Here is a 23,184-nt window from a genome sequence, read left to right as displayed (position 1 = left end):
GTGAGGAGCGTATGTGCTCCTCCGTCGTACAGTGGTACTGATAACATGCAACAAGCATTTATCAACACAAGTAAAGATATGTTGAGTGAACATACCTCTGTGATTCTAACTTTTTCCTCTATACTTTTCATTCATCGTTTTACCAACTGAATTAGATTTTATGTTTCAAAAGCTTGATAGCACATTTTTTCAAGAAAAGAAAGTTTCAATTCATCGCTGCAAACAAAATATGTCATTTTTATTCAGCATTAGTATTTTGTTTACATTGTTCTATGTACAACATAGACACACATGAAAGAAAAATGGAGGACTTAATGTATTTTTAAAATAAAAGTTAAATGAACTAAAAACATAACTAGCAGAGATATTGAATAGGGGGTGGAAGAAGAAAAAGACAAGAAGAGAAAGACGACACACCAGGAAGTTGAGGGTAAGAAAACAGAGGTGGACAAATTGAACAGACGAGTGGACATTTGAAGACGGACAACAAAGAACGTGTTCAAGCTGAGACACAGACATGTCAGACTGCAGAGTGACTACAGAGACGTAAGAGAGAATTAAAGGATGGAAAGCATTTCACTACGAGGGCTATAACAACATTAATACTGAAACAATTAAAAAATATATATATTCACAACTCTTTTTCCCCCCCCTCTCCTAACCCTGGTCATAGCTTGTGAAACCCCGGCACTAACCCCAAATACCCAACAGCTTATAAATTGACGACGATGACGAAGATGATGATTCAAGTATAAAAGTCTCTGTTTTAAGCAAGTTGGGGGGTTGGGCTGTGCAGGTGTTAGAGTAGCTCACAGAAAAAGGAGGATAATGAAGCTTTTCTCAAATATCGTACAGGATTTGTGAAAACGTTGGATGTTGAATGTTGTTATGTTCATCAACCTCGACAGGTTAAGTTGATCTCCTCTGATACCTCTAAATTTACATCGCTCTCTTTGTTTACACGTGAGGTGTTATTAAGTTGGTAAATAGGGTTTTTGCAGGAAATGAGGTTGCAATTTGCAAATGTGAAAGGTACGTGTCTGGAACAGTACGTCTGGCCTGGGAGTTTCACAAACTGTCCAACTGGAAGTGTAACGTTCATGAGATTTTTACGTCCCATTCCCAGTCCAAGATGTACCTGTCAATCGCCCAGTGTCAGCTGAGATTTGTTCCACCCCCCTCTTCAACCCTTTAAGTATAAGAAGATGGATTGATGCATGAATGTACATGAGCCGCTGCTCTTTTTGAAATGTAATTATAACCACGATACCTGAATCTCCACACACTCCAGATACCCTTCTAATTTCCCCTGTAAGTTGATCTCCCTGGTTCAAGAGAATTTCGCAGCATGGATGATCTTTTCTCTTACACACTTCCGCCATCTGCACTTGGAATGAATAGACATGGCTGCTTCACGCTGGCCAAGAAACAAGAGTAAAACAAATGTGTAGTGAGCATACACGTAAAGATGTGTTCCAGTTCAGTCTTATTGAAAGAAAATAACAAAGAATCCTTATCATGGACATACATGTGGATCTGTTGCATGATGAATTGAATTCAGAGAAAGAGTAAAATGTCAGTAATCGTTTTAACATGACTCTCGGTGGGATAAAACATACTTCATCTGCTTTCACCCAAACTCTGGCTTAAGCTGTAGCACTGAGACAACACACACACATTGGTATTCAAGCATACTGCATACACAAACATCTGCATTATAAAAGGCCACATACAGAATGTGAATCATTCTCACTCAAAGTTAATATAATTATTTATAAGCTCCACCTAGTTTGCACATGAACCTGAATGAGATAAATCGGACTTTACCTTACAGGAGAGAAGAGCTGAGTGAACAGTGTCGTTTTAAAACTAGCATTCAAGACAAATGATCCAACAAATCAATCACAGAGGTTTGATGTACAAAGTCAAGTGTCGCACTAAAAATGGCAATCAAGTGATGAATGCTTACTAATCAATAAATAGATAAGGGGGGAAGAATTAAGGCATAGAACTGATGAGGCAAGTGATCGTAAATCAATGATGCTCTGACTCATCCCTGATCACCTGAGCCCTGCCTATCCACAGTATCAGCAGTAGTTATAGTCATTATTATTATTATTATATCTTTTTGATAATAACATGATCGCCCTTTTCACACTGATAAGCCAAACAGCGATCAGTGGAGCTATTCTCTACCAGAACAAACAGTCCCATGTTGGCACTATCATGTGAAAAGGGAAACGCTGACAAATATATTCAACTGATTGGTTTTAAAAAGAAAAACAAGGCCACCGTGATACTGTGGATGGTTGCAGCTGCCGACAGCGCAGGTGAATGATGCATCCTAACACCCGGGCCACACTGGATACGAGAGCGGCGCGTCTCAGACACAGATCTCCTGAGTGTGAGCCGCTCTTCTCAAGAGTTGGGGCCTATTTTCTCTGCGTACCACCCACGGTTCACAGCAAAATAGACATAAAAACAATCTTTCACCACATTTTCGATGTCTATCTGACGAATATGTCACAAATATATAAATATTTGCAACACTTCCTGTACCCGTTTCAAAGTAAAAGAATCAGAAAGGTACATAAACACGTAGCAGCTCCGCAGAAGGCATGCAGCAGTCATACTCCCTGTGTGAACAACAGATGCAGGCGAGACGCAGCAGGTCAGCGACACAGCCGCCATGTGCTGCACACACACCCAGTGTGGCCCAGGCGTTACAATAACTGCTGCTTTTTACTGATGTTTCTCTAATATGAAGGACACAGTGTTGTGTGTATATTGGCTTAGCAGAGGGAGTGTCTACAACCATGCTATCACACCACTAACACATGTAATAACTTAAAAGAAGAAAGGTCCACATTTAAAAGGCATTTCTTTACAGTAATAAATAGATTTATCCTGTATTTACACACTTTGAAGCAGAGTTTGTCCAGTTAAAAACATTCAATCCTAAATATTTCGTGCTTTTGTTCTGAGGTTGAGGGGTTGGCGCTCAGGATTTCCCCCCTCTTCAGGCAGGAAGACGACAGAGAACACGCAGGAGAGAAGACACACACATGTAGAAACAACGTCCTCCGATGTGTCTTTCCTGTGCTTCATCCTCATTGACTTTCCAATTTGGTTTTGAGTTGCGCTAGCTGCTGTTGTTATGAGTTCTTGTTAAGTTCGCCTCAGTGCACACGTACAAATACACCTACACACACACACACACACACACACACAAACACACACACTCACACACACACACAGATTCTGAGCACCCAATGCCTTGTTCTGTCCCCACACACATTGCATTGTGCATTCTCCAACACCCTCTCGCTCGGAGTAGCAGTTGCCTCTTGACGCAGACCTAAGAACAGCTTTCTTTTCAAGCTTGTACAAAATCACTAAACCAAACCTAGAGCTGAGTCCTTAGGGCAACTTCTTCCTCGTCCCTCTTGGCCACTCCAAACGTTAATTCATCTTCTTCTCGGTTTTCAAGGAGCCATTGCGTTTGTGTTTCCCGTTGGCCATGCTCTCATTATGGCAATGTCCGTTGGCCATGTTAGCATCATCCCTGGTGTTACCTACTCCTCTGCCCTGGTCCTCCACTTTCCCTCTCAACAACCGTGCCAACTTGTTGAGGGCGAAGATGGTCAGAGCCAAGGCAGCTGCTACGGTGACGATCACGTCCAGCAGGAAGTACTGGTAGGGGGACACCTCGTACACGGCGGAACGCAGGTGGCTGGCACCGTTGTGACGGATGAGGTAGCTAATCCAGTAGGTTGCTCTGGTCACGGGGTGGCCTGGCTGGTCTTTATGAATGTTGGAGAGAAGACGCGCTTGCTGGCGGTACCTGCGTCGGCACAGAGAGGGGAAACAAGGGTAAGACGACATTATAAGGAGTCTCATTGGACTATATCTAAACACTCTAGAGGGCACATCAGGAAATAACCAAATATCGAAAAAGGGACAGAAAAGGTTAACATTACGATATTAAAGAGTTGTGATTCCAGAGATAGTCACCAGATGGCAGTGAAAAACAATGACACATTCACGAACGTGAATGCGGCTCCAGGCAGGAGTAAGAGATGTTTCAATAAAAATTGCCCATCATATATTTTTGGAATCCAGGAATGATCAACATTTAAGCTAAAATCTCAGAGATTGGTATTTTGAGTGCAACAAGTTCTCAAAATGACGTTATACAGGATATCAGATTTAGTATGGAGCTTTCCATCATATTTGATCTTCATCATCAGCAGTTGCCATGGAAATGTAGATGCTTAACTTTCCATCTCTCATGAGCACATCAAAGACTTCACTTAAATTATCGCCTAAAAGTGGATTTCCTTAGTAACTATGTTTTTACAGCACATGAACTAAAAGGACTTGCACTTAAGAGATAACACATGAAACCCTCATCAATGAGTTGCGTGATCAGTTCAAACATTAATCAGTGTTGAATGTTTTTTTTACGTGTCCATGCTTTGATAAGGTTTTTGAAGTTTATGACATTCACTTCTCACCTGGTGTCTTTGATGACGCTGGTCAAGGCTGTATAGAGGTCTTCCTCGGTCATGTACTTCCAGTGTAGCATGACACCCATACCTTTGGCTGCCACACGAGTCATGGTGTCATAGTGGTCTCCGAACAGGGGCACACCCACCACCGGCACCCCGTGGTACATGGCCTCGTAGATGCTGTTCAGGCCGCCGTGGCTCAGGAAGGCCCTTGTGTTGGCGTGGCCTAGATTGACAGGAAGCATGAGGGAGTTTATTTTGTGTGTTTGGTTATGTTCACCAGTTTCATTTTGACATTTGTTTTTAGATTATTATGTTTGTTTCTCCGCACTTCATGAAGGTGAAGCCTCAGTAAGTGTGTCTGTGAGAGAACAAATTAAAATTAAAATAATTTACTTCCTCTATATCTATTTATATATATATATATTTTTAAATGAAATTCACCCAAAACCCAATAAAATGTAATGTTCAAACCAGAATGGCACACAAGGGCCCAACAGTTCCCATATGAAACCACATTCAAATAAAATAGATCTGGAAGTTTATGCAAATTGCACACGCTCATAAAAATCTGTTCCTTAACCATGTCAGATTATTTAAATAAACTATTCTCTGAGAAATCAACGAGAATGTTGAAAAATCTCACAATGTTAAAGAAACAGAAAGGAAATTCCAGATCCCTACCAAAATTGAAAGGGTTTGTCCATAACAAACACAGAATGAATTGTTATGCTATCAATCCATTTATATAGTTTCAGTATGATTTACTGAAGCACAGAAATCCACATATTTCAATCGAGACGTCTCTTATTTCATCTCTGTAAGTAAAAGAGTTTAAGGACTACTTTGGACTAAAATAGCTCACAAGTTCTGTGGATATGTTAGGTAACAAGTCCATGGTCCATTTAACTCCAATACACCCACTGTGGTAGGAGGAGCCACAGCAGACATACGTGAAAAGATCAATTTGAATGTTTTGTGGTGACCCGGAGCTTTGAAATGTCTATTAGTGATACAACAGAAAGTCAGACAGACGTTTTCAGTATTTGCTGTCTTGGCGAACCACTTGCTGTTACACTGCTGCAGAATACAATGCTAGCTGTCGATATTCACTATACTATACTCATTTGTAAAAATGTCTGTGCAATATAAACCGTTATGCGCAATCCATTTACTGTACATATTCTGACACATAATATATTTCTTTACACTGTATATACCGGTTTAATCACATTTCTATATTTTTTCTATATATTGTTGTATATTTCAATTTCTTTATATTCCTTCACCCAAGTACTGCATGCTACTTATGCGTTGTCTTCTGCTGCTGTAACATTTCAAATTTCCCCATTGCAGGACTAATGAAGGACTTCTTATCTGATATCTGCAGGTTGTACATTCCTGACCGGCACACAGTGGCTCACACAGCCACATTCTACTCGCTTCTGTGGTTATTAACTAGGTGCACCTCCACTGCCACACCCCAGAGGAGCATCTTGCATGAGAAAAAACCCCATAGATCAGTAATGTGTCAAAACGTAGCCAGACGTATGAGGAAATGGGCTGTGTTCAAGAAAAGCATCCTGGGCTCATACCAAAGGTTTCGCAAGTGCTGAAAAATACATTTCACTGTAAATGCTCCGGTACAGTGAATTGTAAAATGAGTGAGTTTGACGGACGATAGGAGAACTTCCCGTCACGTGTTGTTTTCTTAATGTGCTCACCCAATAAGTCGTTCTGAGGCATCCAGTCCACAAGCTTGGTGTTGTTGCCAAGGTTACTGGGTGGAACTCCAGAGAATCTGAGGAACAAAAGAAAATCATGAAGGAAAGCGAAACAGAAAGCAGTGACTGTTTATATGACTCTTTAACTGATCCTGTTTTCATCACAGTGTGAAACTAATACACTTTGTGAGTTGCATAGTATTTCCTATTTATTTCTAATGTGTCAATGCCAGTGATTAAAGGAGAACAGTGCAAAGATGCCACTTTGATTTTGAAACCTATTCTCTATTACACCATATAAAAACCCAGCTTAACTTCAACATTAAATCCACCCATCCATCCATTATCTCCACCGCTCATCCTCCGGAAGGTCGCAGGGGGCGCCAGAGCCAATCCCAGCTGACATTGGACAAGCAGCGGGGTACATCCTGGACAGGTTGCCAGCGTATTCAACATTAAATAACATGTCATAATAATGTGTTTTTTCGCTTTCTTGCCAGGTTCAGTGATAATACTCTCTCTGAGGCTAATACTGATACAACATTAGAAATAAGGTGACCAGATTTCTGAAAACAGTTCAGTGACTAACATAACAACAATACAACGTTATAATAATACCAACGTCATAATTAAGATATTCAACTGTCCAATGTTTTTAACTATAGGATTAAAAAAGGTTTCATGTCATTTTGTCAGTGTGAAGCTCTGACACACTATGGATCATTCAGTAAAGAAAGAACATTGGAAAAACCAATACTTGACTAAAGAGACTTCACTTGGCTCCATTTTATCCTCTTCTTCATTTGGCTTCCTTCCTCCTTTTCCTCTCTTTACCTTCCCACTTAATTCTTTGCTGTCTTTTTCTCTCGTTTCACTTAGTTGGGGAACATCGGCCCGTTATTTCTCTCTGGTCTGTTTTTATTCACAGTTACAAACAGGGACATTTCCGAGCTCCAGCCAGGGATTGGCCCAAAAAAAAAATACTTATTATTATACATAATCATTTTACTTTTATACTTGTGGACTCATCTTAGCATGAAGTACAATGTAAGAAATGTGATAAGACAGAGTGACAGCTACTTTACGTTTTCATACATTTATAATGTATACTCATATAGTTAAATGAAGCATTTGAGTCAAACATTGCCATGGTAGAGAAAGTGAACAAAGGGGGAATTCAAACGGGATATCTTCCAAGAATTTTTTTTAAAAAAGTGTTGTTTGTGGTTGTGTGCGTGCGGAAGCATTCTCCGACAAACGCAGCATACAATCCATACGCATGCTACATTACGACCCCCATTTGTCCGTCTCTGTCTCCCTCCCTCCCTCCCTCTCTCATCCGGACTCTTTCATCTCTCTTTCTCTGTCCAACAAAGCACCAATTCACTGTCCTGCCAATCAAAGCCCACATTCATGCAGCCAATTATCAATGACAAGATTCATTTGGCCTGCTCTCCATCCTTCATCAGCCCTCTTCCTTTTCCATCCTCTCAGTGGAAGCCACATTAGCATTTAATGTCACACTTTTGGGACTCACAGAAGTGTCCTGCTTATGGCTACAAGTCTCAGATGGTTGTCTCACCTCACCTGCAGAGCGGGTCAGGTACGTACATGTGAAGCATCATTATCCGACCGCTCACCATGAAAGGTCAGCGCTTGAGAACACAGTGTGCGTTTCATTTGCCTTTGAAATGTAATATGCTTAAAATGTTAATTTTCAGAAATTATTAAACACACGTTGAAGGCCAAAGGAAATATCCTCGTTACCACACATAGTCCTTTTCACCCAGATTGCTGCAACCATGGCGAGCGTTTTGACAGCCGCCTACTTCCAAGCAGACACTACAACCACAGTCTGATCCTCTTAAGTCCCTCCACTGATTCCGCCCAGTTCTCTGTCTGAGTGCCAGCCACTAAATTTCACAGAGTTTTCCAACCTCTCAAAGTCTGTAACTTGCTGCTTCTCGCATGCTAAGCCCCTGTGGAAGTTACACCCCACGCATCTTCAATCGCCACCTTTATACAACCCCACGTGTTTCATAACCTCTTCCATGCAATAAAATCACAAATACACTTCTGAGTATAACCCAGCACAGTTCAACAACAGCTCCTAGAAACGCAGCCTCCATAATGACCATTAAATGAAATCACTATCGTCTTAAACACATTCAATAAAAACTAATCGTTACAATCCTCATTAAGGGAGGAGTTACTGCTGGCCTGCATATGTAACTGTCAAATACAGTCTGCTATTATAATATCACACCACAGCAGTAATGTGGAAATTAGATAATGATGATTAGATGATTTAATGAACAATAATGAGATAATAAATACGTCTTGAATGACCACTAGTCAACTGAAGTTAAAGGCAAAATGTAAACCCTTGTGAACAATTTTGAATGTTCAGCATCAGGTTTTCATTTGGACAATATAAACAAATATTTTTATTAAAAAGGTGAAAACTAAAATTAATATTAAAATAAATGGGGATATCTAAATCTGAAACTGCATCATGTGGACGTTTACTAAAGCAAAGATAAATTAAAAAAGTAAAAAATAAACAGTAAAATAAAATACAAAAAGGGGGTAATATTCAATCAACTAAAGCCACAAAAACGTTAACTATTCTGAACCGTTCTCAAACACAAAGACCGCTTGTGAAAGGTTTCTGCACCTTTCGGTCAGTTGTGGAATGTGACATTATGCACCAGCCACTAACCTCTGCACACAGAAGCATGTTAACTATTAACATTGATCTACATAATGGCCTATAGAAAAGTCAGGCTTGGAGACAATGTGCATATATGTTCAACACCAAAGGCTTTGTCCCTGCAGTCAACATCAGTTATACACGACTCGAGACATACCAGGACAGTTCAACCTACGTGTATGAAGATTATAGTGGCCAGTAAGATTTATAATGCAACCTGTGATAGTTTGGATGAAGAATCATCTTTTCCTTAAAACATCTATGAGATAAAAATTACTTGTAAAATTATGTGTGTGTGAGTGTGGTCAATGAAACACAAACTCAAATATGCTGAAATAAGAGTTAAAGATTAACAGGTTCATGGAGCAAATATAAAAAACATCACATTTATTTTCAGTCTTGTAGCATTTGCCCTGCTAAGGCCACAGACAATGGAGGATGGCTGTGGGACTCTGTGTCAATGATTACTAGTAGATTAGATTTCCAGAACACCTATCTCCCTCACTGGGAAGGAACACAGTGTGATAAACACCTTGTTATCAACTCATCCTGAACACATCTGCATTTATTCAGTGATGACAAACACCAACACACACTGATATTACAGCTTCAGCTTATTGTGGCTAAGATACATATCAAATAGAGCATTACAGTCGAACTAGAATTACAATCCTGTGGTTGTGTGCCCGCCGCCGACCACTGTTACCTTTGACCACTGACAATCAATCAGTTCATCTTTGAGTCCAAGTGAAAATTGGTTAAAATGTGAAGAAATTCCCTTAAGTCAGGCTTGAGATATCATGTTCATGAGGCCAGAAACACGTTTTGTGAGATCACCGTGACCTTGACATTTGAACTTTGGGCCCAAATCTCATCAGTTAATCCGTGAACATTTGTGCCAAATTTGAAATAATTATCTCAAGGCTTAAAATAAAGAGTTTTGTGAAATTTACCTTTGACCTCCAAAATCCATTCAGTTCATCTTTGTGTCCAAGTGAACATTTGTACCACATGTAATGAAATTCCCTATGGGTGTACCTAATATCATATCATCACAAGAACATAAGGTCAGCGTGACCTTGACCTTTGACCACCAAATTCTAATCAGTTCCTCCATGAGTCCAAGTGACTATATTTAGCAAATTTGAAGAAATTTCCTCAAGGCGTTCTTGAGATAGTGTGTTCACAATGCAAACAACTAGTTCATTCTTCCAAGTCCAGGTTCCAGTCTAACTGAACACAACGCCTGTCTGTCAACAGTACAAAGACATAAAGTTAAATTGTCATGGTTTTAAATAACTTCCCTGCAGCTATTTATATTTGCTCATCCACCTATGTTTACACTGTTTCCCTGTTCACATTTGTGTTTTCCTTTCCCATGGCTGAAACAAACCGCGCACCTTAGAACTGACAGTGTGTTCAACTGAGCTAATGTGCTGCATAAATCACTTCTTTTATGTGACCTTGGTAATCATGCAAAAATGTCTACATTCGTTAAAAATGTGACGCCATCACAATCTGTTTCCATCTGGAGATTATCGGTCTTCTTTAGAGGAGTAAACAAGTCTCTCAAAGGTCAGGATCCATTACTCAGATGTTTGATCAGGCTGATAACCTGAGATAATACCCTGAAGCAAATGTGAGGTGGGAATATGGACTTTGGCCTAAAGAGCTGATTTAGGGGGGGTCCATATAACACGTGATGTATACACAGTGAGTGCTCTGACATCCAGAGTCCCCTTATTGCTGAGTGGAGGAAAAATCTGAAACTAGAACCTCGGTACCTTCGGAGGATCCCATTTGTCAAGGTGATAGATATGTACCGTGTGAGTGAAAGTGAGAGAATAAATACTGTACCTCCAGACGACACGCTGCGGCAGCCTGGCGAGGGCTCCTGCCAGTTTGTGAGCAATGTCATGGGATAGGTACTTGACTCCAGCTCCAAACGACACGACCACAAAGCCATGCTCCGCTGTGTCATTGACCCACGCCTCGAAATCCTGAAATATGAGAAGGAAGAAGACAGACTCATTTTGTAGGATTGCTAAAATACAAATTGTAGATAACTGCTGATTGTAATTCAATCTGCAATGATGAAGAAAAAAAAACAATCGAAGCACTGAGACATCAAAAAATTAAAACAGGCCAATCACATGAACTTTATTGCTTTGGTGTCTTAATCTTTGTCTCACACTTATATTCTAAATTATTTACAGGTTTACAGATAAATATGGGATGACGTCGTAAACCTCATTGACCTCTGCGGAATAAATTAACCAATGAGCATACAGGACACCAAGATTGTTTAATCATGCTGTAAATTAAAAGTAACAGGCAGATTAACTGAGACTATACAACCTACACATGCAATCTCCAGCTGGAACCACTCTAGTGTCGGATGCAACTGTCAAATGTCACAACTTCGAGCCAGGTTCATAACATTAATGAACAAGATTGATAGTCCAGATATTTCTTAAGCCACGTTTAGGCCAAATGCAGACCATTGTTCCACTGTAAAAAGATTTCCCCAGAACTTCATTTAAATCCAGGTCCCTGCGGTGGAAACACAGTGTTCCTGCAAAGGACACTAGTACCTGGAGAAAGTCACGGTGGTGTAAACCCAGCTTTGACCTTATTTCTCCAATGTGAGTATGCAGGTCAGTAGGGTTTCCACATTTAAGTCGTTTACATTAATGTTTGACTAAATTTACCCTTCAGTTAACCTGACGTCAATGTTAATGTCTTGTGTTTAAGTTATACGCCTGCTGCATTTGGTTTTATAATTCATGTCATAACATCATAAAACTGCTCAAGAGCCAGACAAAGAGTCACAGAGCCACTGAATCCAGAACACTGACATTTACAAGTTCACCATTATTTCTTGTTTGCATCAACCACATCCTTAACATCATTTCCTCTCCTACCCTTGTTGGGGCAGAATCCAGCCAAGTAAACAGCCACTTCAATAAAATGAAGGTAAAATGAATGTCTTTTGTGATACTCTGAGAAAAGAGCATGTTCCTCTGGAAACAAAGCCACTTTTAATCAGCACACTTCCCTGACTTTACCAGTTTTCTTTCCCAGTCCCCCCTATGACCATGTTGTTGGCATGAATATTATTTAACTCTGTTTTGTAGCTTGCCTTATTCAGCCTTCATTACAGGACCTTTTTGTTGTTTCACCTAAACCTGGCTCCTGCATTTGGGTCCTCCTGCTTTCCACTGGTGTCAAAAAATAGACTCTATAAGCACTGTATAAGGAAAAACAGGAAGCTTTTGGTTCTTGTTGGTTTCTACAAACCGAAAGCTCCAGTGGGGCTGTGAAAACTAGCGACATTGCAAAACATAAGACAATACTGTCCTCCTCCTCCAGTGTGTGGTTCTTGCCTAGTAAACCTGCTTCTTAGGACAGGGTGAAGAGTGTGCGTATAGGGGGGTATGACAGCCTGACATTAGCTGATTGTCAGGTCACTGATGTTACGGAGAAGTCAAAGCATGCAGAGGAGTTTCACAGCTCCAAGAAGGACTTTTTGTGTCTGCGCACATGTGCATTTTGCATGGCAGCACTTCTTTGTATGGTATTTAAGTTAGGATGCAAGGACTGACAGAGGGTGGGACTGATCAGGGAGCGGCCATGTTGGAGAGACAGAAACAAATAAAGAGGCGGGGGGGGGGGCCCAATGGTCCAGCTGCGGCAGCTAAGGCCGGCCCTGGCACGGAGCAGCCTAAGGGGCACACTGGGCTCTGTGTGCCAGCAGCACAACCCTACTGTCCCTACAACGCAGCCTCAGTGACCCAATAAAAGAGTCTCAGTGTCCCCAGCGCTCTGCCAAGAACAATGGCCTCGTTCTCCCTCCACTTCCATTATAACTCCCTCCGCACAAGGCTGCACAATGCTCCCTATTGGCTGGAGTGGCATTCCAAAATCCTCCGCAGTAGATGCCGCCGGCCCGCGCCCTCGGGCATTTGAATGCTGGACCGAGCCCCGTCACCACCCGCCTCTGCTCTCCATGACCCCCCTCCCCCTGCCCTCCCTCTCTACTCAAAAAAAAGTCGACCGTGTCCATTCAACCCAAAGCCATCCTCACCCCAGCATCATCTATGAAGGCTCCCTTTGTGGCAGGATGTGATAATAAGAGATACCAAGTGATAGGAGACACAATGGTGTAAATCCAGAAAAATACTGAAACTCTCAACAATATGCAACTACAATGGCAGTTCAGTAGAGCTCACACCTCCACCAAGACCCATCAGTCCCCTTACATCCAATCAAACTGAACCAAATTTCACACATGACCTCCGAAAGAACTTTTTCTTGAGGTTTCGCTTTCAGAGGTGAAAACTTAACCACCCTAGCGGTGTTACAAGAAAAGAAGAAAAACCAGTGAGCCATGAAAATGGGGAAAGACCCAAATTTCTCAATGTGTATAAGGAGGCCACATTCTTACACCAAGTTTTGTGGTAATCCGTCAAACCAAAAAACAAAGACAGGGTCAGAACATAACCTGGTTAGCGGAGGTAACAACCATTTCCTCTTGAATGAGATATCAGAAAACATGTGTACTATACTTATATGTCCTACAACTTCTCCCAAACCAGTGTGAAGCGGGACAATATGGCTTTACATTCCCATGGGTCCACACATTTGCATAATCTCATAGTCAAACTCTGTTGCATTAATTAGCCATTGTGTTGCAGTACTTGTGCAACACTAGTGGCACACAGACCCTTTATTCACGTACGAGTTAACACGAGTGTTAACTGATCAGACACAAGTGCACTGACTCTGTAAGAGAGTTGAATGATATGACGATTTACTAAAGATGACAAGATGATATAAATCTGTTGCCCATCAGACATGTTGCCATATGCTTTATACTGCAGTAACAGTCCCTTTACATCTGCTGGTGTATTAAACCACTGTGAGAAATGTTTCATATCAGTGAACAGGACTGATTTATGACCACATTGGGATTTTATATGACTTTGTGAATCCTGATGGCATTTCATTTGATGGATGTGCCCGATGGCAGACACTGCTGTCAATTTACCTTCCAGAAAATGTACCAACTTCACATAATGTGCAATGATAACATGATATAAAAGTATATACAGTGTGAAGGATTTTATCTGTATCGCCCACTCCTACTTCTTCTGTCTAGGACACACAGGTTCTCAGAAGTTAAACTCAATATGCCCTTTTGTACATGACAAGAAACAACTGCTACACACAAACAACTCTTTCTGTTTGTCTTTATCCGTCTCATCATGTGCTTATCAGCTGTCTGTGTGTCTCAGTACTGACCTGTGGCAGTGGGTTGGGGGGCTGGGTGAGGATGCCTCCTATGTACACCACATGTGGCAGGGTGGGCCGGGGGAATTCCAGCGCCATGTCAGTGCATAGCATCCACAGCTGGCTGCCCTGCACCAAGTCAGCCATGGCTACTTGAGGCGTCACCCCATGTTTCTTCATTATCCGGTCATACTTGGGTAATGCAATATAATGGACTCCAAAGCGCTGCACCAGGTACACGGCTGTGTTTGTGATCCTCTGCAGCAGAGACATGCGGTCAGTCAGCAGCGAGTTGAATTCAGGTACGTACGATAGAGGGGCCGGGGCACCGACCTCAGCGGGGTACCACAGACCTGTGCTGAACACAGCATACTGCACGCCCAGGATATGAGCAATCACAAAGCCACACATCTCATTAGGGTCCACCAGCAGCAGGTCAAACTTGGCCTCCTTGAGCCGCTTCATCACCTCAGCATTGCCAACAACAGCATCACAGTTCTGAGAGTAGTGGTCAAGAATGTCAAACAGTTCCAGAAATGTCAGACGGCCCGAGAAGATGTTGGTGACCTTGGACTGGAGGAAACTGTCAGCCGTGCTGCTGTTAAAGATCCCTGGATAGCGCTGTAAGTGGTAGTGAGGAGACGAGGGAACCTCACGACCTTCGGAAACTAGGAAATGGCTCTCATGGCCTTCCTGCTCCAGAGCCGTGGCCAGAGTCTTGAAGATGTAGAGGTGAGATTCAAACATGATGGGCGGGACCACGATCACTTTAGCGCACGATGCACAGGGACTCCATGAGAGGAGGCCAAGCAGGAGGAGGAGTAGAGACGAAGGTAGTAACATGGCTGAAATGATACAGAAATGACAAATGTTAGGATGAAAATAAAAGCAGAGGACAAAGGTTTCATAATGCAGATATGAGTCAGTGTTGCTGCAACACCCCAAATTATTATCTTTGTTAACATTCCCCATCAGCTTAGTTTTAAATGCTTGAGGCTTTGATTTGAGTAACATATCACAATTATCATATTTCAATGTATTTAGGTTAAATTACTTAAAATACTGCAAATACAAGCATTTAATGGTTATTCAAAATGCATTTAGGTTAATAAAAGTACCATGCAGAGTACAACAATTTAGTTCACCTCCATTTCCCTGCAACCAATCGATTCGTACGATTGCATTTGCCCAATATTTTCTTTGATTGTCTACAGCCCTACATGTTTTACTCTAAATTAACCTTTCATGCCACCACCCTAACTGTGCACAGCCGTCACTGATATGGAGTGGGTAGCACCAACGTCATTCTAAACCTCCAGCCGCTCTTTTCACAAACACAAACACAAAGCACCATTATCTCGGTATCCTAGAATCGAGTCATAGCCTGTGTCCTATATGCCTACACTCACTCTCCCTCTCACTTGGATTAATAATCAACACTGCAAACCGCTTTATGAAATATCCATGCTATTTATATCTACAATGACTAATTTGTACTTTCGGCTGCACAGGGTGTTCTGACCTTTGGATGAAAATATAAAATATAAATTTCACTCCAAGAGCGAAGATGTCACCTTGGAGTTGGATTGGGACTTAACAGAACTCAGGAAGCAATGTATAAAATACGGCCAAAACAAGGGCAGCTCCTTCTTCTTGAGCAGCACAATTCTGTAATATACCTACAGGTGTGTGTGTGACATATCTACGTTTCCTATGTATCCTGCCTCTCGTCCACTGCTCACTGCGACAGCAACCTTTCACCCTCACCTGAATCAGAGGTTGTTTTTCCTGTCAGCCCCACACAATATCTCTGGCTTCCTGTTTTTTATGATCCGATGAGTATTGTCTCTTTGTGTCGTTAGCATTACTTTTGAATCTATATCGCATGGCGCTGCCCATATTGTCTCCCCTGATAGCATCTACACAGGATTATATTGTCTATCAACCACCTGTTTTTCCACAATATGGAGTTTCTGTTTGCACACAGCTGTGGCATAATAGAAAGAGGACTCAATGTGGCCACCATTTAGTTTAGCATTGTCCCGAGGATATCGTTACAAACACTTCTCAGCCCAGACTGTTGACGGTAACTATAGAAACCAACCACTGTCTACTGAGGACTGGGATGTGTCATGACTTAAGTTACTAACAATGGGGTCTGGTTACCGTGCGCACAGGGAGTGCTGGGGAAATTATCTGAATTAAGAGAATTAAAGGACACGAGACAATGGGTGAAGATAAAGAGTGGGTGACAAATAAAATCACTCAAATGTTTACAACATGAGAAAAAAACTGTTTTAGGGACATTTTAAGGAAAAACGTATCCAAGGCGTAACATCTAACGTTCAACAAGTGGCAGCTAATACATATAAACAAGTCAATAAGGTTATAGGATATGAAACATTCTACTATCCTTATTACAATTAAATGATTTACGCAACTATTGAGTATAATAACACCAATGAATAGACATTGTGTATAAGTCTCCTCCACAATATTTTCATACTACACACAAAAGCAACAAGTACTGTTTCTTCTTTTGTTTTATTCAACACTGAATCCACTAATTTCACTGTTACACAGTTTCAGTTTCTCAGAATCATTTATCAATGCTAATAAATGCAAAAATAAATATCCAGAGAGTAGTAACATGATACATTTGTACAACCACAAAATGCACTTAACTGCATTGTACATCAATTTGACTTTCTATTCATTTGATTTTTATTTGATTATGGAAACCATTCTGAGATTTAGGTCATGTGTTGTTAATATTGTGATACTGATTTTTATGCCCTGTTGTGATGTGCCTGTTTTATATCGACAGATCAAACTCCAACAATTGCATTTAAATATATAAAGGCCACATTACAAATTGCGGCAAAGACTCCGAATCATTTTGTAAATTCTACCTGACAGACGAGTGGAGTTGGTATTTTGATGAGATTAGGATCGGCACAGCATGACTGAAGCTATTTGCATTTTCTGTGTAACCAACTATCACTTTCGACACAAAAAAATCTAATTATAAACTCTGATCATATCTCCGTTATCATCTCAAATTAATTGGCTTTTGTTGCAGCTTTGTGTTGTGTATAATTGAAGATCAAACCAATTATTGTTTCCACAGAAAGAAATGTGAGTCCATTTAGAGTGACACACGACAGTAGTGATAAAGTGATTATCGCTCTCTTATACCATCATCTAGACCAACATTCTCTTGATTTAGCGCAGCAGGAGGAGCCGGCGTGCTGCTTCCACAGTAGGGGTTCATTAGCTCAGTGCACCCTGATGAGAGGGGAGATGTGGCTTCCAAGAAGCTGATACGAGGTCAAACACAAGATGGTCCAAGCCGTTTATTTTTGCCTCTTATGTTGCAAATGCAGATATATATGCAGAGATAGATTCATCTTTGTTATTTGTTGCAAAAGGTTCCAACATGGTAGAACTAGCCAAGCAAGGTAAAAAAAACAAACAAAGAAAGACATAAACCAAAAGGCCTTTCAGATCATACGGTACAGCTCGGAGACAGATAAACTACCAACACCTGTAACGTCATTAACTGTACTATGGAACTCATCAGAAGTCAAACTCCAAGAGTTACATAATATTACAACACATTACTGGTAGATAGATTTCTACAAATAACATATCTCAGTGTTTCAGTGTGAAAATGTACAATTATTCTACAGAGGTTAACTCTAACCCTGCGTTGTACTTTACTTTACTATACAAAGGTAAAGCGAAGTTCAAGAGCCTTTAGATCTTCAATTGTGGTGAAAACAAGATGAAAGTGGAAAAAGCACTTGGCTTCTTTATGCCGTGGCACATGAGGAGCTGTTTATAATAGCAACATGGTCTCTCTGCCAAGCCCTTATCTCTTAAAGCTTTGTCAGCATTTGACACAAAGTGTATACACAGGTGACAGCTTGAGTCTTGTATCTCCATATAACATGGTGAGAAAACACTACTCACTCGTCCACTCACACGTTTCTGTTCAAATGTGTTTTCTTGTAAAGTAAATATTTCCTACCCAGGACTGTTATAATCCCACGCAACCAAGACACATACTGGGTTATATGGGATTGGACATCAGTTTATAGGTATTCAGCATGAAGGACACCGTCCACCAACATTAATCCACCAAGGCCGTTTACAGACAAAACCAAATTCCATGTACAATTCAACTCCATTCATTACACCTTTTCTTTCTCCTCTTGCCTTTGATGGTACTTCCTCCAAAACTACCTCTTCCACACCACAACCATAAAACCACAAGAACAGGTCGGACAGGCTCTGTCTCTCCAAGAGTAAACAGCTGACATAATTGTCATACCTTTCTTCTAGCCATATAACTATTGGCAATAGCCTTTGTAGCTAACAGACATATGGGAGTTAAAAATGACAACAGAGATCACAAAGTAAATCTCTTTGTAGATGTCATTTTTTTGCTAAAATTAGACACAACTATACCTCAGCTGGAAATGATAGCATCCTAATAAAGGAGAATTAAAGTATTAAACATGAAAATATTATCTAAAGCCACATATCTTTTTCAAATCACTGAATGACACTTTATGAAACTTTATATGAAATACAAATTGCCTTAGGGTTGGTCTGGCTCTGTACCTTTTCATTGATATGGCATGCACTTTCTACACTGGAAGACTCAAGCTGTGAGAATTTCAGTGTTAATGGTTTGATGTCATTCATGTACAGTTGGTCTGATTCAGATTTTGATTCTAATGAATTCTCATTGTCCAAGCTTGATGCATGAAGAGCAGGAGGGGTGTGTACCTATGGCCCTGTTCCACAGTCCTTGACACTTGAGAAACAGTTTGATTAATAGGCCTGCTTCTTTTTTGTGTTTCCTTTTGTTTGAGGGGCGAGGAATTGACTAAATGTCCCCACACTGCTGATTTCCACGGGCTGGTGGGTCTGTAAGTGTTATTATCCATCTTGGGCTAATCAAGCTTAGCTAACTTTTACCCCAGAGGGGATTGCTAAATCAGTCACTTCACACATGCTGTTGGAAAACAATAAAATAGGTGAGCTATTTACAAAATATACAAATGTCCCTTAAGTATTGTGAGCTCAACAGGCTGCACCTGGGGCGGTGGACCAAGCAGACCATGTGGTGTCATATGGGATTGGACACATTTGTATCATGGTTTCAGAAACATTATAGCAGATTTAATATAAGACATTTCAAATAACTGAAAAATGCACTGTGAGGAACCTCAGAAACAAGAAGCCAACACTAATGTAAAGACACTTCATTATAGGTGTCGATGCAGCATTGTGTAACCCCCCGTCAAATTGAATAAATATAACAGTAATATACCTGAAACAAGGTTAAAATGTAATGAGGATCAAGGAATTGCTACACTTACTGTATATTGAAGGAAAAAACAACTTTAAACTGGAGAAAGGTTTGTGGCAACTATGTTACAAAGTATATTTTAGTTTTTGTAAAACTTTACGTGTGTCTTGTTCATAATGACAAACCAATAAAGACATTGTTAAAAAATGTAATGTTATTAAAATGAAAACACATTGGGGACTGTAACCACTCAACGGTTCTCATGAACACAATGTGGTGGAAATCTAAAAAAGCGATTAATGCACAATTTATTCACCTGATGAAAAGAACTGTTAGGATATTAACATTAGCAAACAACTGTAATACCTGAGTACACGTTTCTTTCAAGTAGGACAGGTCGCCTCTAGGCAGGTGGATTTATCCTTTCAGTCCTTATCATTAGGTTGGGCAAAGGCACACCTCATGACAAATAAGACACTTTTCGAGTGGTTGAGCGATAACACAAAGAATTTCTGAGGGAATGAATGAATGTATGTCTCAATTCAAATGCAAGTCAGAGTGACGCTGGCATATTTAGTAAAAACCCGAGAGGAGGAATACCTCATTACACCTGTCACCTGCAGATACAAAACATTTTGAAACATCAGGTGATTGTTTTTTTTGCATTGGCACGACTACTGCATTCAAGTCAAATAGGCTTTGGGTGTGTAGTTCACATCAGCTCTCAGGTCATACAATAAAATCCCATTGCACGCGTGGACTTTGACATTAGTAACCTGTCAGGGAGTTTACCAGAACCATAAAGTGTGTGTTTTAATGTTCACATCTCAAATTTGCCTGATCATAAGAATAATAAAATGTGGTGCAAGCATAACTCAGAAGAGGTGGTTTTACAACAGTGTTTTTAGAGCAGCACATAAATTATCTAGGCTAGGGCATGTCACATGGTAAAAAAACCTCTGTTATATATATATATATATATAATAAGGTCATTCTGAGTATCTAGAGGACTTAGTAGGTATTTAAAATAAAATGTTTAGGGTGACAACAATAAACTGAAGTCTTCCAATGCCAGAATCAATGGTGACACTTTCGCAGAGGACGTGAATGCCACATCAGCCACCTTAGCTTTCACTTGTCTCGGGAGGGTTTTCGACGGTCGCACCTGAGCTCTCACTGAAAAAGAACGCAGAAGTATTAACTCAACACTTCTTGCGTCAACTTCTGCGATTCCCCCCGCGTTCGTATGAAACTACAGCAGCGAGGGTGGAGGCTGCAGAAAGGTGCGTTTGACTCGAGTAGGAACCCGGCGGTGTTCGCGCTGCACCTGTTGTCACACCTGCCGCGCGGTGTGGTGTGTGTCCCGGATCCGGAGCAGGTGGAGGCTCGTCTTCTTACCTCTGCGGAGAAGTTGAAGATGGAGGTTGAAGTGAAGTAGTGGGCCTGCTCCTTTTCCTTCCAGGTGAAGTGACGAGGGCCGTGCAGGGGGAAAAGAAAGAAGTTATCCTCGGGGGCCGAGTGTAGAGGACAGGGCAGAGTTTGCGCGTGTGGTGTGTGTGTTTGTGTGTGTGTGTTTGTGTATGTGTGCGCGTCACTGCTGGGGAGAGGAGGCGGGACATGCTGCAGTTACGAGATGGAAAGAAGGGGAGTGGCGGGGAGAGAGAGAGAGAGAGGAGTGAAGCCACAATAAAGGGTGAGGGAGTATCGGCTCATACGGGCCCTCACTTCACCTCTGCTCCACCTGTGTTCTTCATCCATTGACACTGTCAGCAGCCGGGTGGACGAGGGAGGAACTTTACCTACTGGATCCAAATTCAGATTCTCAGGCATTAAATTGAGCGATTTGAATTATCTGATCATTCAAATTCTCCAAAGTGTGATGAGTCTTTTAGTTATTAAAAGGTCTCATGTCCAAAATGCATGTCTCCCATTTCCAATGGTGATGCCTCGTGTAATCGATTGTGTATTATTGGCATTTACTAATGTTTTAGTTATATCTGATTTAGGATGTATATGATCCCTCTGTACTTCATAGTAAGGCAGTCACAAATGTTTATCTATCTATCTATCTATCTATCTATCTGTCTGTCTGTCTGTCTGTCTGTCTCTGTCTGTCTGTCTGTCTGTCTCTGTCTGTCTGTCTGTCTGTCTGTAAAGTAAATATATAAAAATCGGATCTTCATGATTTTTTTGTGGTTAAATGTATAGATTTTGAAAGATTAAATGCTTGTCTGATAATCTGTATTCTTAAAATGTTCTGATTACCTATGAAGTGATTCATCGATTAGTTCCAAAGGAAGAGACCGGAACTCAAAGATAATCAGTTTTAAATGATTTAAAAGCCAGACGTCATCATCATATACATTTTCCTGTAAAAAAAAAAAAATCAATCTGCTATCTAATACAAGAAGGATGGCCAGCACATTTTTTCTATGACGGGCAATTTTGGGTTCAGTATCTTGCCCAAGGACACCTCGGCAAGCAGAGTGGGAAGACTGGGATCAAATTTTCTGGTTAGGGAACGACCGCTCTACCCCCTCAGCCACACCCACCCTATGTGTATGATAGAAGCAGCATGTTGTGGTAGAGCATGTGTATGATAGGACAAACTTTTGAGTTGCCGTGGTGCCAGTCATAAAGGTTGATTAACAAATACCTTCCTACCTACCCACCCACCTACCTGCCTTCCTGCCTGCCTTCCTACCTACCACCCTTTCTGTCCATCTATCTATCTATCTATCTATCTATCTATCTATCTATCTATCTATCTATCTATCTATCCATCTATCCATCTATCCATCCAACTATCTATCCATCTATCCATCTATCTATCTATCTATCTATCTATCTATCTATCTATCTATCTATCTATCTATCTATCTGTCTGTCTGTCTGTCTGTCTTTCCGCCGTCTCTCTGTCTGTCCGTCTAATTTCTATAGTGTTGGAAAAACGTTCCTTCTGGAATCCACCTCTCTTTTCTACTAAACCACTTTGGCAAAAACTGCTTTGTAATATATCTTAATAATCAGCGAGATAATTAGCTATCCTCAGCAAAGTGTTGTGCTGAGCCACATTATTCCACCATCTGCACTTCAGGCCTTGTGTGTGCGTGCAAGTGTGTATGTACTGCATTTTCCAGATCAACAGAAATGCCCGTTTTCAGTACCCGATAATGAATGTGAAGATGGTTTAATTGATAGTTTAGTCTTTATTCATCCAACAACTCATTTATTAACCGAAATGCATCACACTTCCATTAACACACACACACACACACACACACACACACACACACACACTGTGAAGCAAAGAAAGCTGTTGTGTTATCAGTTTGAAATCACCTCCGGGAGGCAGCCTGGGAATGGGGGATGGGTCAACTCCCAACTGACGTAAAAGTTGAGAGAGCACTGATGCTTATCAGGCATCAAAACACTGCCAGTGATGGACATAAAGAATGTAAAGAGGGGGTTAATTGTGATTATGCTGATACTGGGATTTGACTCTCAAACCAAGAAGTGGGTGTGTTTACATGGTAAAACACACACACAAACACGCACCACACACACACACACACACACACACACACACACACACACACACACACACACACACAAACACAC

At 41.0% G+C, this 23,184-nt stretch overlaps 1 protein-coding gene across 2 annotated transcripts; it reads right to left on the bottom strand.

The window, feature by feature from the left end:
* Positions 1-213: 213 nt before the first annotated feature.
* Positions 214-21,195, bottom strand: ugt8 (UDP glycosyltransferase 8). 2 transcript variants are annotated; one of them, XM_035176465.2, is made up of 6 exons: positions 20,891-21,195; positions 14,253-15,085; positions 10,806-10,948; positions 6,236-6,312; positions 4,518-4,737; positions 214-3,844 (listed from the first exon to the last, which is right to left on the bottom strand). In XM_035176465.2, exons 2-6 carry the CDS (start codon positions 15,081-15,083, stop codon positions 3,463-3,465), a joined length of 1,653 nt encoding a protein of 550 aa, XP_035032356.1. In that variant the 5' UTR covers positions 15,084-15,085; positions 20,891-21,195; the 3' UTR covers positions 214-3,462. The 2 variants fall into 2 exon arrangements, with proteins under 2 accessions (XP_035032356.1, XP_035032347.1); XM_035176456.2 differs by having other exon boundaries at positions 20,962-21,191.
* Between the last annotated feature and the right edge of the window lie 1,989 nt (positions 21,196-23,184).

This window comes from Hippoglossus stenolepis, chromosome 2 (assembly GCF_022539355.2).
Source record: "Hippoglossus stenolepis isolate QCI-W04-F060 chromosome 2, HSTE1.2, whole genome shotgun sequence".
Classification (NCBI taxonomy): domain Eukaryota; kingdom Metazoa; phylum Chordata; class Actinopteri; order Pleuronectiformes; family Pleuronectidae; genus Hippoglossus; species Hippoglossus stenolepis.
The sequence above is the reverse complement of the archived record's forward strand: the minus strand, read 5'-3'. Positions and strand labels throughout refer to the sequence as shown.

Coding starts and splice junctions, on each gene's coding strand:
- ugt8 (XM_035176465.2), bottom strand. CDS start 15,083: ATGTTACTACCTTCGTCTCTACTCCTCCTCCTGCTTGGCCTCCTCTCA. Junction 10,949..14,252: donor CCCCCAACCCACTGCCACAG/GTCAGTACTGAG, acceptor CTCATATTTCAG/GATTTCGAGGCGTGGGTCAA. Junction 3,845..4,517: donor AGCGTCATCAAAGACACCAG/GTGAGAAGTGAA, acceptor GTGCCGACGCAG/GTACCGCCAGCAAGCGCGTC.